At 36.2% G+C, this 16,978-nt stretch overlaps 2 protein-coding genes across 3 annotated transcripts; both read right to left on the bottom strand.

Annotated features, from left to right (window-relative positions):
- Nucleotides 1-42: 42 nt before the first annotated feature.
- LOC114307820 (large ribosomal subunit protein eL34) lies at nucleotides 43-13,246 on the bottom strand. 2 transcript variants are annotated; one of them, XM_082899488.1, is made up of 5 exons: nucleotides 13,181-13,246; nucleotides 8,449-8,530; nucleotides 8,131-8,211; nucleotides 706-815; nucleotides 43-567 (listed from the first exon to the last, which is right to left on the bottom strand). In XM_082899488.1, exons 2-5 carry the CDS (start codon nucleotides 8,524-8,526, stop codon nucleotides 474-476), a joined length of 363 nt encoding a protein of 120 aa, XP_082755614.1. In that variant the 5' UTR covers nucleotides 8,527-8,530; nucleotides 13,181-13,246; the 3' UTR covers nucleotides 43-473. The 2 variants fall into 2 exon arrangements, with proteins under 2 accessions (XP_082755614.1, XP_082755618.1); XM_082899492.1 differs by lacking the exon at nucleotides 13,181-13,246 and having other exon boundaries at nucleotides 8,449-8,602.
- LOC145822873 (protein FAR1-RELATED SEQUENCE 5-like) lies at nucleotides 9,243-12,142 on the bottom strand. Its single transcript, XM_082921287.1, has 6 exons — nucleotides 10,828-12,142; nucleotides 9,989-10,776; nucleotides 9,839-9,898; nucleotides 9,689-9,748; nucleotides 9,462-9,602; nucleotides 9,243-9,347 (listed from the first exon to the last, which is right to left on the bottom strand). Exons 1-6 carry the CDS (start codon nucleotides 12,140-12,142, stop codon nucleotides 9,243-9,245), a joined length of 2,469 nt encoding a protein of 822 aa, XP_082777413.1.
- Nucleotides 13,247-16,978: the final 3,732 nt, after the last annotated feature.

The following is a 16,978-nucleotide window of genomic DNA, read 5'->3' as shown; positions in this document are numbered from 1 at the left end:
GTGTAACACCATGAGCAAACAGTCAAGCACAATCACTGGATCTGTCTTCAAACCTACCATTAACACCAAGAAAAAAAACATCAAGGGGATAACATGTAGCAACCCAGCCTTCACCAATGGCCTTCAAGCCTACCATTCTCCTACCATCTAAAACTTGTAGTTAAGTAAACAAGAACTGCAAAATTCCAAAATCAAATATCACATACTTTGTCAAAGCACAAAGATACAGAAAACAAGACGTCTCTAGAGACCGATTTGTTGACAAACTGGATAAGAAGTTCCCCCCAAGTCATATCAGTCTAGGAAAACTGAACTAAAGAGACTTTCTTTCAGATTTTGTGGCACCTACACCTAGACAAATAATATTTTCCACATTTCTTCTTCATCGTCATTGTCGTCGTCATCATCAAAGTCAAAATTTCTTTCAGACATAATATAATCTAAAAAGGCTTTTGCTTTGTTACTCCATTGTTTCAGCTCTTTGAGGCTTGCTTCTCCTTAGACTTCTGGATCTTCAGAACCTTCTTCACAATCTTTTGCTCTTCAACCAAGAAAGCTCGGATGATCCTACCACAACCACAAAAGGGAAAATATTAGAAGGAAAAAAAAAAAAAAAACATACTTTACCCAATTGCTTTCACTTAACAAAACATTTGTTAACAACTGAAAATTATAGAATCCCGTTAATTGAGTACAGCAACTTACCTCCCCCTGACAGCTCCACCAGACAATACACCGCCATAGGCACGATTAACTGTTCGGCGGTTCCTGGACAATCTAGACCTCTCGTATTCAGCAGGTCTCAAGTGAGGAAGCTGCACACAAATGAAATTTGGGAACAGAATTAATCCTATTTCTCTTAAAAAAAAATTATGATGTTGCTGAAGACAGGTCCGTTCACTTAAGAACTTGCATAGCTGGTTTCAAATAGCAATTTAACCCATAATTCAATACACAGATTATTGAAACATCATAGAGTCATAAAGTAAAGAAGCTCTTCATATGAAAGAAACTAAATCAGATCGTATATAATATTATTAAAAAGATAAAAGTTAACCACCACCATAACAACATTAAACATGCCCCTCACTCTCTCTTCCCAACAGCTAAAAGAGAGGAGGGGGGAGGGGGGGGGGGGGGGGAAAGAAAAGAACAAGCAAAGCATATGCAAGTGAAGTGTTCACAAGAAATTAATGGAGCAGATGTTAAAAAACACTACCAAACAATCTAAAATAAATGTCAGTCAGACGAGACTAGCTGCATCATGCAATAAACCTCAAAATCCTCCAGCTAAAACCAAAAACATACAGAAAGTGATATATGGAAGCTAAGACCAAAGGCCGATGCACAATTACATTTTTAACTAGGAAAACCACTAATAGTTACAGCTGGCATGGCAACATAAGTTCGAGTACCAGCAAGGATTCTGGAAAATTAGGCAAGACTATTTTGGAGGTAAAGGTTGGTCTTTACCAGAACTAACGATTTTCTTAAACACGTGTTAAGAAATCCCTAGCATCAGCTTATTTCTCAAAAGCAGTAGAGACATCTTAGAAAATGAGGCTTCTTTATTTATTTTATTTTTTTAATGAATGTCACCAAAAATTTTGGGGCCTTAAAGACTTTTTTACTTCACGTAAGGCAATATTTTGTCATATAATCCCTTAAGTGGTAGAAACCTGAACCTCTGAACAACAGTCTAGCTCACTGGATATGTGGCATATGATATCATACATAACATGGCCTTACATTTCCGAGCCTGTCTATACATACATTGCAGCCAAACCCCACCTCAAAATCATTGTAAAAATTTATGTATTATTGATTGATTTGTTGTTGTTCTGTATATTTACAAAGAGATTTACACTCTCTTTATAGAGAGGAGAAAGCCAACATTGGGTGCCAATTGAGGCACCGAAAGCATAAAGCAAGGATAATTATTAAAGCTAACATAATGCTGTACTAAACATAATGATAACACTAGCAATACTAACATAGACTACTAACATCACTAACATATAATACTAACATATTTTAACAGCCCCCCGCAAACTCAAGGAGGATAGAAACTAACCAACTTGAGTTTGGAGAGAGGAACAAAATAATAAAATACATAAAAATTAAAAAGGATAGGAGACACGATATGGTCGTGTCAGACCATTGTAGAAGACACGGTATGGTCGTGTCGGACCGTTGTAGCAGACAGGTTACGGGGTCATGTCGGACCGTTGTAGCAGACACTGTGTGGTCGTGTCAGACCGATGTAGAAGACAGTTTACGGGGTCATGTCGGACCGTTGTAGCAGGACAGTTTACGGGGTCATGTCGGACCGATGTAGCAGCTGACCGGAATCAATGTCGGGACAGTTTATGAGGTCATGTCGGACCGTTGTAGCAGACAGTTTACGGGGTCATGTCGGACCGTTGTAGCAGGACAGTTTACGAGGTCATGCCAGACCGATGTAGCAGACACTATGTGGTCGTGTCAGACCGTTGTAGAAGACAGTTTATGGGGTCATGTCGGACCGGTGTAGAAGAGGTTGCGGTGGTGCACCAAGGGGGTGACTTAGGGAGTGCGCCATGAGCGACTTATACATGATACTGGTATAACCCCCCCTCAAACTCAAATAGGTGTGAAGATAAAAACCTATTTGAGGTTGAAACAAAGGGATTGATAAAGCTGACCGGTGTAGAAGACACTGTATGAGTGTGTAGATAGGCTGCCAAAAAAAAAAAATATACATGTAGATATATATCGAGCCCTCAAAAGTCGTGCCCTCAAAAGGTGTGCCCAATTTGTCAAAAGGCGTGCCCGATGCATCAAAAGGCGTGCCATGAAAAGGCGTGTCATATATGATGGCGAGGCACGTGAGTGCTTGGGCTGGCGTGTCCGTTTGTCTGGCGTCAAGAGGCGCGCGATGCGCGTGGCTGCCTCGGCTATTTAACCAAGACAGAGCCTGAGGCCCAGGCAGAAGCAAGAAACCTGCGAAATCCTCTGTAAAACTCTTCGTTGTGCTGAGAGAGAGAGGCTGTAACACTGTTGTGCTGAGAGAGAGAGTCTGTAACACTCTGTTGCAAGAGAAAATGGCTTCGTCGTCCCGTGGTCTGCTAACCCTCTTTCCCGACCTCAACGAGTCAACAAGAGAGATAACGGGTGCGGTGTCCCGTGAACCTCAACCAAACACCACTGGGTTTGCTCCGTTGAACTTTCCGATGCAGTCGGTGGAGCAAAAAATGGCAGTGCAAACGGATGTGGAGGCTAATCAGTATACTTTGAAGGCATGCGTGCTAAGGGCAGAAAACAAGGAGCTGAAGCGGAAGGCCACCGTGATGTTCCGATTTGGAGGGCCGCCATATGCTGCAGTGGAGGAGCAGGGAGTAGTGATCATGCCCAGTGGAGTGGGAAACACGGAGGCAACACCGGCAAGGGCCGCCCAGGACGGAGGCAAGAAGAAGAGATCGGCGGCAGAGTAGAAAAAATCCCGCCTGTGGATGTGTGTTGTTGAATGTTGTTTTTTTTTTTTTTTGTGGTTTTTTTGTTTTTTTTTTTGTGGTAAAAAAATGTGATCGGGGTTGATCCCGGAGAGAAATAAAAGATGGTTTGTTGGGCAAATTGTTTTTTTTTTTTTTAATAAAAGAAGAATAATAATAATAATAATAATAAAGTAAAGGAAAGCATGTGACCTGGGGGTGGATAAGATTAAAAGAAAAAAAAAAAATGAAAAGAGAGGGACAAAAGTTGATGTCGGGGTTGGAGTGGGGCGGTGGGAAAAGCAAAGAAAGAAATAAAAAGAAAAGAAAAGAAAGAAAAGAAGAGAAATGGTTGGGTGGGAGAATATTTTAGAATGAAAAAATAGAGAAAAAGCTGAAAAAGAGGGAGGTGGTGATGAACTGGTAGTGTTTTTTTTTTTTTTTTTTTGTTTATTAAAGAAGCGTGCTCTGTTTGAGTTTGCTGTAAGCATGTCATCAATTAAAGATAGAACATATTCGATTGGTTCTTCCTGGAATAGGTCACGGAATATGCTAATGAACACGCGAACATAAGCTGGACCATCATCATCCAGCGATGCTGCTCGGTGACTTTCTGATCTGTTATCATAACGTCTTAACAGCTGAAGGCCAGAGCTCCTCGCCGGCCATCGACGAGCTTCGAGAAATGTCTGATGGCTTCGGAGTAGAGTCCAGCGTCGAGGGCGGCGATAACGGCCGTCTTGCGGCGGAGGAGGAGCTTGATGTGGCCGAGCAACTGGATTATGCTCTCGGACTCGGTCGGTGGAGGGGTGTGGGGTGGGTTGGGGAGAGATGATTTCGCCGGAGAAGCTATCCTCCGACCAGCAGATGCTTTCGCGGCGGAATGCGGCAGTGGCGAGGCGTTTTCCGGTCTGGAGTAGGAGCATGGCATCCTCCATTAGACCCAGGTGGCAGCATGCTTGACCCAGAACCGAGAGAGGGGGTTTTGTGAGTGATGGCTGCACAGCAGCAGCACGAGGCAGAGAGAAGTTTTATGTCGGAGATGACGTGTCCGGCACGTTGACGGTGGGTGATATGAGGAACGTTAAGTTGCTGGTAGAGGATCTGACGGAATCTGAGGGAGATACTTGGTGGGATGCTGACGCCGTTATTGTCTCGGATGAGGTAGTTGACGATGCCGTGCAAGGGGAGGTTATTCACTGTCGTGATGAGGCAAAGGGCATGGTTTCGGCGAGGTGGTGAAGCAGAACGAAGGTATGTGTAGAAAAAAAAAAAAAAAAATTTTAGCGGACTAGGTTGAGGTCCGGCGGGCGGCTAAGGTGAGGTTGCCGCCCGCCGGTAAAGCGTGAATACTAGGTTCTAAACCCGCTCTGATACCATGTAAAAATTTATGTATTATTGATTGATTTGTTGTTGTTCTGTATATTTACAAAGAGATTTACACTCTCTTTATAGAGAGGAGAAAGCCAACATTGGGTGCCAATTGAAGCACCGAAAGCATAAAGCAAGGATAATTATTAAAGCTAACATAATGCTGTACTAAACATAATGATAACACTAGCAATACTAACATAGACTACTAACATCACTAACATATAATACTAACATATTTTAACAATCATAATTACATTCCAATAATTAATCACTGAGAGGATAGGGATCCACCTCAAGCCTTGCTTCAAAGTTCAAAACATGAGAAGGCAAGGAAACATAATAGGATGCTTTAGTCCATCAGATATTAACTGAATTCTCAAAACAAAAAACTAAATCTTCAAAAGCTTTCCCAAACAAGAAAATGCTAGGGCTGGGCAACAAACCCACCCGCCCGCACGAACCGCCCGACCCTACCCTACCCGCAGTGCTTTAGGCGGTTTCGATGTAGGTAGGCGGGCGGGTGCGGGTCAAGAAATTGACAAAAGATCGGGTTCGGGTCGAACCCGACCCGCCCGCAACCCGCAGTTTTTTTTTTTTTTTTTTAAAAGAAAAAATAACTAGTTATTATTATTATTTTTTACATTTTGGATGGATGGAGATAACTAGTTATTATTTTTATTTTTACATTTTAGATGAAAGTAAAATTTATTATATGGGCACTTATATACATTATCATGATCTAATGATATTTAAATTAGTGTTACTAGTTTGACTTTTATTTATACATATAAAAAAAATCATTATATTCTATTAGTCTAGTAGACACAGTTAAATATGATATTTTGAATTGTCATTCTATTATCACATTATTGCATATTAAAAGCTAAACAGTGAAGATTAATCCACTATTAAAATTAATGTTACTAGTTTGACTTTTAAGGGTTTGTTTTTGCATATTTAAATTAGTGTTACTAGTTTGACTTTTAAGGGTTTGTTTTTGCAAGCTAAGGAGGAAGATTAATTACTATCCTCAAACATGGTTCCATATCATCTTATCTAACATGTAGACTATTTATTATGATCATGAATTGTATATCTTGTAATTTAATTTATAACTCTTCTTAAAAAAAAAAAAAAGTGTTTAGAAAGTAACAAAAAATGTCAAATTTGCTTAAGTTAAAAAAAAAAAAAAAAAAAAAAAAAACCTAAACCGCAAACCGAACCGCACCCGCCCGCACAAACCGCGAACCGCATCGCGGGCGGTTGCGGGTCCATTTTTCCCCAACCGCATAAGTGCGGGTCGGGTCGGTTTTGACCCGCACCCGGCCAAAACCGACCCGCGAGCAGCCCTAGAAAATGCCATTAAAATTAATATACTAACAGAATAATAAAAATTGAGCAAGAAAATATTTTGTATTCTGATGCATTAAAAATGAAATCCAATATAATGAAATTGGCTCACCAAATAAATTTGCAATATTCCCTGTTGTTGAACAGAACAAATTCAACATGTGTATAGATGCAGACATTGCTCCCTTCATACGTTAAAAGCCAGCAATCAACCCCCATAGTCTCATGTAAAGTTCTCAATAAGCAACTAAAGTGCATCAATAGTAGCATAAATATATTCATTGCATTGCTATTTTCCATAACTTTACTTCAAGCATACAAAATACAAGTCTTATACAATCATGTCTAACAATTTATTCATTCACCTTCTTAGAGAACAATAGTTCTTCATTATACAAAAATCCTTACTAAATTTGAATGGGACATTTAGAATCCAACCAGAAACCGCAATGTCAGTTTGTGGCTTTGTTGCAAAAGCCTCCCACATTAAGTAAGGAACTTGCTTCAAACAACAACTTTTTAATTTCCCATTTTCATGATGAACTAAATGAAATCACAGTTCTAAGAAATAAAAGTTCCACGGGATATATTTTTACAAATAAAAAGAAAAGGAGGCGAGGGGAAGAAAGAAAAAGTTCTTAGTAAAATTAAATACATTAAGAATCCTTAAGAATATACAAAAAAAACACCATTATATGAAATAATGAATGTTAAATTTAGTTTCATTAAAGCAATAGCTTGCTGTCTGGCATAGCACCAAGCTTAAAACCTCCAAGCGCTAAAAATTCCACCTAGCTATGCTCCTAAACCACCTCTCTACCCATTTCATGTAAGAATTCATCAAGAGAATCTCTAAGGGCCTGTTTGATTGGTTGGAGTAATAGCGATGGGATTAATAATCTATGGGATTAACTATTGGATTGATTGTCCAACTCAATTAGTAGGACAAATATGTATGGGATTATTAATACCTATCTCCATATGGTATTGAATATCCCACAATTTTGTGGGATTAGAAGTCCTACGTATGACTAAGCCAACCATCATTTATGCCATCCAAACGCAAGAATGTGTCACTGGATTAACAATCCAATCTTGTGCTCTAATACTGGAATCAAACAGGCCCTAAATGTACTCCCTTCATTTGCAACTGAATCCTGTAGTTGCCATAATGGTTGGTAGCAGAGCTTGAACCAATAGTTAAAAATGGATTAACTAGTGGAATATGCTTGAACCATCCAAATAATGGTCCGATAAACTACCCATTAAGGATAATTGATGTAAAATTTTCTATAATTTTAATTAGTCAAGAACAAACACACACACACACACAAAAAAAAAAACTGAATACTATGAAAATATTATTTAAAATTATACATCACATAGCACTAACCAATGCACACTTACAGCAATGCAAGCAAGCCCAATTAGTTCACATTGTGAATACCTGGAGAAAAACCCGACAGCTGATAAATATAATAATGAATCTGGAATATGCTCTTCTTCAGCGACTTGAAGTCAAACTAGTATTTTCATATTGATGCACAATTACAAAATGAACCAGTATAAGAAAAGATATGCAATAATGTGACATCTCTTTTATTCAAAGCAACATAAATACATTTATGAGTAAACAAAACAAAACACCCCATTTTTTTTTTAAAAAAAGCGCAAATTACATATACCTCCCTCGAGATTTGACTAAATTACAGGTAACTCTGGGGTTTCGGAAATTACATCCCGCCCCTGAAGTTTGTATTTTCATAATAACTTGTCCATTGAGATTTATATTTCATAAATTACCCCCTAATTTGTTACGCAAATATAACATTCAAGGGAAAATTTGTAATTTCTCAAACCTTAGGGGTATTTGTAATTTATCCAAACCTCAAGGGGTATATGTAATTTGTCCTAAAAAAAAAAGACATAATAATACCCCTTGGATTCGCTTTCCAGTAACAGGACACTTGGGTCCGCTGGCTCTCTTCTTTGTGCTCTGATACACCAACCTCCCTCCTAAATTCATACACATTTTTAACTCAAATGAGTAATCAAACACCCACAAATGTGCACTACATAATCAACACAAAACAGCACATCGATCAGATAAAAATAAATAATAATAATAAAAAAAAAGTATTATGGATCGGTCACAAAACAAAAACACAAAAAAATAAAATAAAATCCAGAGTTATGGATCGGTGGATTGCAATATTAAGTGCACTAAAAAAGAGGGGTTTTGGTGAAGAATAACAGGGGTTTTGACGGCCCTGTTCTGGTTGGATTTGGTGGCGTAACTATGGCGTTTGCGATACGTGAGTCTCTGAACCATCTTTGGAGCAGGGGTCCCTGCTGTGGAATAACCACAGCAGTCATGGCTGTGGATTAAAACGCCACCGTTTCATGTTTTTTTTTTTTTTTAATCTGAGGGTTTATTAATTGTTCTCTCCCTATAATAAACAAAAGAATGAAACTAGGGCCGCCGCCGTCTATTCCGTGGAGCAGGGCCTCTCCATTGATCTGAGGGTTTATTTTATAAATAGAAAATATAATTAAATAAAAAAAAATTATATTAAAAAAAAAACATTAAAAAAATTTATTTTAGAAATAGAAAATATAATAAAATAAAAATAATTCATAGAACAAATCAATTTATGAAACCAAATTATATTTTTTAAAAAAGATTAATTTTAAAATTAAAATCAAACAAACCATACATGTTTTGACTTTTTCAAAACTGACTTAAATGCATCAAAAGTGAAATTAAAAGGGAAAAAAAATGTATTTGAACAAATCAATTTATCAAACCATAAGCAAAAAAAATGTAACTTCAAAAAAAAAAAAAAACCAACTTAAGGCCAAAATATATTCAATTCACATCCAACATCTATATAAAAAAAATAAAACAAAATTCTGAGACATTTAAACTTCAAAATCTCCTACCAAATATCCCAAAATCTGTCTCAACCGTTCTAAATTATCCAAACAAAATTCTAAAAACCTTCAATTTGAATCCTCAAAACAAAAACTACAAAGTGGATCCCCATGTCAATTTTTTGGAGGCGGTTGGGAATAAATAGAAAAATCAAAAAAACTCTCATTTCTAAATTCGGTCTCCATTGGATTGCGCCCCACTGGATTAAGTGATATTCCCTATAAAAATAAAAATAAAAAGAAAAGAAAAAAAATTCATTAGAATAAATTTTATGGACTAAATTACATTACAAACATATATATATATATATATATATATATATATATACTTACTTGAGAACTTTGTGGACTATGTGATGCTTGGAAAGACAAAGATTGTGATTGTAGATACCTTGGTGAGTGTGAATTAGTATCATGTGTGAGAAGATTATACCCATAAGTTATCAATTGTGGCCAATAGAAACTCCCACCATCCTACTCCATAAAACACCATGAAAAGTAAATACACTAATACAATGTAGTCTAAAAAATAAACAAAATAACATAAAACAAGAGCTAACCTGTGGTTGACTTAAAGATGAATTTTGAACATTTGTGATATTGCTTGATTGACCAATAATCTACATAAGTTGTTAAATTTATCAATACATTACACAATTTATAAAAAAAAAATAATAATAATAAATAAATAACATAAAACAATAGCTAACCTGTTGTTGGCTTGAGGATGAATTTTGAACATTTGTAGTGTTGCTTGATTGACCAATAGTCTAAAGAAATTCAAAAAGTTATCAATACTTTACATAATTTATAAAAATAAATGCATGTCATTTGAAATTTCAAAAGTACGTAGGTAATACCTTACTAAGGCGGGTAGGTTGTGAAATAACTTTTGTCTTCTTATTCATCATCTCATGCCAAGGTTTTAATCTACCCCTCCCTTTGTGTCCAACATCTTTCTTCTTTATGCCCTTAACTTGTGTAATGTTGGGGTCGTCCACATCTAATTCATTGGTACCAAAACTTCCAACTCCCTTCATTATATTATTTACTTTTATACACAATTCCTTAATTCCTTCATCAACCAATTGATAGGCAGGTTTGTGCATAGATGCTTGAGTTGCTAGTTTCACCATTCTTGGACAAAGATCTCTATAACGTGCTAATATTAACAACTTCAGATCATCCTCATCCACTACAACATTTTTCTCTTCAACTTCACAATCTTTTGCATCCAATCTCCATCGGCCTAATATATACCTTTCGGGAATTTTCATAACATTCATTCTATCAAGTGCTTTGATTGCATGACTACATAAAATTCCAAAGTTCTCAAATTTCTTACAAGTACAATGTATTTCTTGACAACTTTTTTCTCCTCTTAGCCCAATAACTTCCACCCTACCCTCCACAATATACTCTTTACCATTACCATACAAGCCAATCACGCACTTAACTTCTTCTTCTAACTCATGGAATTGCTTCACTTGACAACAAAGGGACGTATCCAACTCACAATGAAATAAATCAAAGATAGGAGGGGTGTACAAACTCGCAACTTGGATTAAAATGGGAGACTTTTTCAATTTCATTCTTGGCAACTTTTGTCTAGAATCATATATTGCGGAAATTTCCTCATACCGCTTATCTACAACAATTCAATTGAAGTGAGTAAAGAATTGAACAATGTTATGATCACCCTTCAAATATCCCCTTAATGTTCCATTTAGACTTTCACTAAGTTGTGTGTTTCGCATTCCTCCAATAAATACCCACTTCATATACACATGCGCCCACTGCTCTCTTTTTCTCCAAGTTCTTTTCATCCACTCATTCTCTTGCAAGTTGTATTTATCAGTCAAAGAATTCCAAGCTTCAATTAATTCATGCTCATTCTCGTAGTCATAAATGCAAGCTTTTAAATCGCTACTAAATTTTGAACCACTCTTGAACAAGTAACCCAAATGCTTCAAAGCATTTTGCATTAGGTGAAAAGTGCACAACCCATGAAAAACCTCAGGCATGATTTGTGAAATTGCCTTAGCCATTGCTTGATCTTGATCTGTGAAAAAACTAACAGGTTTTTTTCCTGACATTGCATCCAAAAATGTTTCAAATAACCATTCAAATGACTCTGTAGTTTCATCATATAATAATGCTGCACCAAAAATCACTGTCATTCTAAAGTGGTTAAAGCCACAAAATAAAGTAAGTGGACGGTACTCTTTATTTGTTCGAAAAGTTGTGTCAAATGACACCGCATCACCGAAAAGCCCATAATCTGTTATCATCTGATGATCAGCCCAAAAAATATTAGTAATCATCTCATCTACATCCAACTGAATGGCATAGTAAAAATATGGATTTTCTGCCACTTGCTGCTGGAAATATCTTAACAAACTCCCCGCTTCACCATACTGCAAGTTTTGCTGTCTTTTTGCACGTAAGTAGGTTTTCTGATCCTCTCGCGTGAACCCTACAAATTCCTTCCCTCCTGCTATAGCACTAATAAGATCATGTGAAGCCTTAAGAGATATTCCACTCTCATCAGCTATGTCAATATTTATACCCTGAGCATCACATACCTTTCTCTGAGAATGCATCAAATGAGTACATTGAGGAAGATGCAAAGGGTGGTTGTGGTTGCTATCAAACTTCGACACAATCCACTTCGACAAGTCCCGCTTAAAAGATATATGCATAAATGCTTTACAATTTGTTCTTGTCTCACTTCGAGGATTTTTTATCATCGTGTACCGTTTATCTTTTTCCCTCTCTCCCTCCTTACAACAAACAAACTTTCTACTAGTCATAACACCATCTTTCTGACTTTTGTTACAATAATCTCTTCTAATACTAAATCCCACAATTCTTCCGTATTCATTATAAAACTCATATGCAGCTTCTTCTGATGGAAACTCCATACCAAGATATGGTGATTTATCCTTGGCCAACTCTCCCATTTCTTCGATGCATCCCTCAAGTCCACCATCATCCATTATACTATCCTCCATTTCAACATTAACAAATATGGGGGAAAAAATATATATATATTAAACGAAACAAGAATCTGAGCAAAAAAGTTATTAATTAATTTTAAATGCTGAGTAATTAAACAATTCAATGAAATCTAATAAATCAATTAATAATGTAAATTAATTAAAAGTTATTAATTAATTTTTGGGTAAATGTTATGTCATCATTTATTGAGTTATAACAATTTATGATTAAAAAATTAAATTCGCATTTTATAGTAAGATTATAGATTTTTTTATTGAAACTTTTTTTAGACCACAAAATGCATAACATTATTACAAAAATAAATAACATTGTTATAAAAATGTGTAATATTTCCACAAAAATACATAACATTGCTATAAAAAAAATAATTATGAATTACAAATTATCGTAACTCCTTAAAAAAATTATATAATATTTATACAAAAATACATAATATGTACAAAACAAATTACATAATAAAAAAAATTTTCTTATAATATACAATTGTGTTTCTCAATCCATTCACAAAAAACAAACCAAACTATTATACTTGTTCAACCCACTAACATACTGTACAAAACAAAATACAAAACATATATACATATAATATATATAGATATACATACCAGTTTGTTGAACAATAATGGTCTGTAAATCCTGCAGAAGAACGGTGAAGCAAAAATAAAGAACACTGTTCAATCTGTTTGAGAGAAGACAAAAATGTTAGAAAATAAAAAAATAAAAACTAACTTTTAGAAAATAAAAAAATAAAAACTAACTTTTCAATCCATGTCAATAGAAAATAAAAAAAAATAAATAAAAACTAACCTTCAATCCATGTCAATGGAGAGGCCCTGCTCCACGGAATAGACGGCGGCGGCCCTAGTTTCATTCTTTTGTTTGTTATAGGGTGAGAACAATTAATAAACCCTCAGATTTAAAAAAAAAAAAAAAAAAAAAAAAAAAAAAAAAAAAACATGAAAACGGTGGCGTTTTAATCCACAGCCGTGACTGCTGTGGTTATTCCACAGCAGGGACCCCTGCTCCTCTTTCTTTTCACTCTTTGCTTTTTCAGCTCCCCTGGAGAGTGTAAAAAGATAAGGACTAAAACAAAAGAGTCCACCAAATCGGAAAGAAAGTATATATATATATAGAAAAATAGCTTGTAGCTCGAAAAGTGAAGGCTCCATTGGACCGAATTACAAAACGTTGTTTTGCTATTTTTTTTAAGGAAAATGTCTCGTAACTTAAATTTTGTAACTCAAAAGTGGCTCAAATGGCCAAAACGACATCGTTTTGGCCATTTTTATGTTGTTTTGTACTCAAAACGACGTCGTTTTGGCCATTTGAGCCACTTTTGAGCCACAAAATTTGAGCTACGTAGCATTGTCATTTTTTTTTTTCTTATTTTTTCTCTTTTACATCTGAAACAGGAGGAGGGAGGAAGAGAGAGAGTGAGAGAAAGCGAGAGAAGAGAGAAGAAAGAAGAAATAGAAGGAGGGCGAACAAAGAGAGAGTAAGAAAGTTAGCAACGGTGCGAGACGGTGATGGGCGACGGTGCGATGATGTAAATTTGTGTTTGGTTTTTTTTTTTTATTTTGATTTTGAAAATCTGTGTTTGATGATGATGTTGTGTGTTGTGGTAGATCTGTGTCTGGTTTTTTTTTTTTTTTAATTTTGATTTCAAAAATCTGTGTTTGATGATGATGATGATGATGTTGTGTGTTGTTGTGGTTATTGTTGATGATGATCTATGATTGGTTCGCTGCTCCATCTCTTCTTCTTATTTCTTATTCCTCTCTGTTCTAACAGAGACAAGAAGAAAAAATAAAAAATAAATAAATCCAAAACGATCTCGTTTTGGATTCGAGCCATTTGGAGGCTTAATTTATTCGAGCTACAAAGCGGAATTGATGTATATACATATATATGAGAAAAGAGCGGTAACTCGAATATCGTGGCTCGAAAATGGCCCCAATTTCTCTTCTTTTTTTTTTATTTCAGAGAAAGAGAGAAGCAAGAGAAAAAGAGGAGGAAGAGGGGAGAAGAAAACAAAGAGAGGGGGCCATGGACGGAGATCACCACAACCCGCCATGGACGGAGATCGCGAACCACTCAAACCCAACCCACCGCCTTGGGCGGATGATTTTTTTGATTCAGTGGGCTGATTTTGGATTTATTTTTGATTTTTGATTTTGATTTTGTTGGTTTGATTTTGTTTTGATTTTGATTTTGATTTTGTTTTGATTTTAATTTTGATTTTGTTTTGATTTTGATTTTGATTTTAATTTTGATTTTGTTGTTGATGATGGATGTTGTTGTTGATGAGATGCTGTGTTGTTGTTGTTGCTAATGAGATGCTGTGTTGATGAAGAGTTTTTGTTGATGATGATGCTCTATTCTTCTCCTCTCCCTACTCTGTTCTTTTCTTTGTTTTTTTTTTTTTTTTTTGACGAATCTGTTCTTCCGAATCTTTTCTTTGATAATTCGTAAAAAAACAGTAAACAGATTCGTTACTGTTTTTTAGATAGATGAAGAGATCAGTGGGCATCATTTTCAGAGCCAAAAAAAAAAAAAAAAAGGGTGCCAAAACGATCGTTTTGGCACCTCGAGCCATTCGGGGCTGGGTAAATTCGAGTTACGAATCGCGGTTGCATATATATATATATATATATATATAAAAGGACCGGACTGTTGTCTCCAGTCCAGATCTGTATAGTCCGATTTAACTCGGCCTATTGAGTTTATTTTGGATTTTTTTAATAATAAATCATTTATATTTTAAGATTTGTCGAGTTATTATTTTTATAAAAAATTACATCAATCGGATAACAGATATTAGGATCACTTTTGTGTGAAAAAAATGAACGGTCAGAAAATTAACGGTTTATAAAAAAATGATCCGAATACATAGTATCCTTTATCTGATTGATGTGATTTTTTACAAGAATAATATATTCAACAAACCTTAAAATGTGAACGGTTCGAATTATTAAAAAGAAGCCCAAAAGTGAGCCCAAAAGTAAACCCAATGAGCCGGACTAGACCCTCTAGTTCAGATGATGGACTGGAGGCAAGCCCAGCCATATAGGGGTGAGCATGGTCCAGATTGGATCGGATTGGAGTAAAACCAGGACCAATCCGTTATCTACGGATCCTAAAAAATTGAAACCAATTAAATCCGTTTAAATCGTGGAACCAATCCGAACCAATCCATTTAAATACGGATATGATCGGTTTAGGACCACGGATTTACATAATTAAATAACAAAAAATATATGTATAACACTTTAATTTCATAAAAATATAAATATAAAATCATATTAGTTTCACAATAGCAACATGTTTTTTCGTAATAGGGACAAATTGTTCAAGAATTTAAAAAACCATAAGAAAATTAGTTCCACCATAAGTATTTAGATCATTACAAATAAACACTAAAAACTAGCAAACAAAAGTAATAAAAGAAGATATTATGCAAGTTTAGGTTTGGATTTAAGTTTTATATGAAATAAGAGAAGATACTATGCATGAGGGTGTATAATAAAAATATAGACTATTTTTATACGGTTCGGATCGGTTCCAATCCGGAACCGTGGGGTTCAATCCGGAACCAATCCGTGAACTATGGATTTTTAATTTTTCAATCCGGAACCGAACCACAGATTCAAAAAATCAATCCAAACCTACTGGATTGGACTGGACTGGATCGGATTACGGATTTTACGAATTTCTTGCTCAGCCCTACAGCCATATATATATATATGGGCTTTCGAAGTCTTTCAAACCCTAGATGATCTTTCATTACGACGCCAAATCCAAACCTAGGCCAACCTAAGCCCCATTTGAATTAGGCCTATTTGCCGTCTGAGCTTGGACCGAGTAAAAGGTTATGAAGTCACTTAAAGCATCTCCAATGACAAATGCTATAATAGCATTGTCACTGTCAAATTATGGCAATAAATAATAGAAAATTGATGAAAAATAACAATGATGCTCCAATGGTTCAACTGTTATTTTTGTCATTTTGGCATAGAAACTGATGTGGTCAAATGATCAACTTGACGTTGAGTCGATCGTCCAAACACACCAGTTTTTGTGTTTCTTCTGTAAAAATGGCAGACAAGAAGGAGAGATGTTTTGCTGAGAGAGAGGAGGAAAGAAGAGAGGTGTTTTCTGATAATTTTGGACAAACAACAACTGTTGAAACTTGTGTCAAATTTGACACAAACTTTGACATTTCTCAAATATAACAGCTGCTATTTTTTGCCATTAGAGCATACGATTCTACTAAAACTATCAAATTATGACAATAACACTAATGGCAAATTATTTGAACTGTTCTTAGCTCGCCGCTGTAGACACCCCATTTTTGACCGACCTTAAGACTCAGACATCATCGATTGAGCGCTCGGTGATAGTGCATGTTGTGCTCGTTCGAGTTTCCAGAGTTTTCGGCTGAGTGCCTTGCCTCCGAGCCTCTGAACTCTTTGTGTTGTGGCTCGGTTTGTGGACCAAGCCTTGTTTCCCTTCCCTAAAGGGAAGGGGTGGTCTGTAGACCACTCTTTTGTGGTCGTAGACCACTTTTCGCTCTTGGAGACCGGTTTCCGGTTTTCGGTTTTCGATTTTCAGAGCCTTCGGGCGCGCGCCTTGTCTCGGGACCGCTTAACGTCCTCCGTTTGGCGTGGTTTTTGAACCACACCTTGTTTCCTTTGCCTAGAGGGACACTGTGGTCCGGGAGACCACTTTTGTGGTCGTAGACCACTCTTGGTGCTGGTAGACTAGTTTTCGAGGCTTCTGGCTGCGCGCCTTGCCTCCCAAACTTTCGTCTTGCATCCTTTTTGGTTTGT

This window comes from Camellia sinensis, chromosome 1 (assembly GCF_055761805.1).
Source record: "Camellia sinensis isolate YWXY chromosome 1, ASM5576180v1, whole genome shotgun sequence".
Lineage (NCBI taxonomy): Eukaryota > Viridiplantae > Streptophyta > Magnoliopsida > Ericales > Theaceae > Camellia > Camellia sinensis.
The sequence above is the reverse complement of the archived record's forward strand: the minus strand, read 5'-3'. Positions and strand labels throughout refer to the sequence as shown.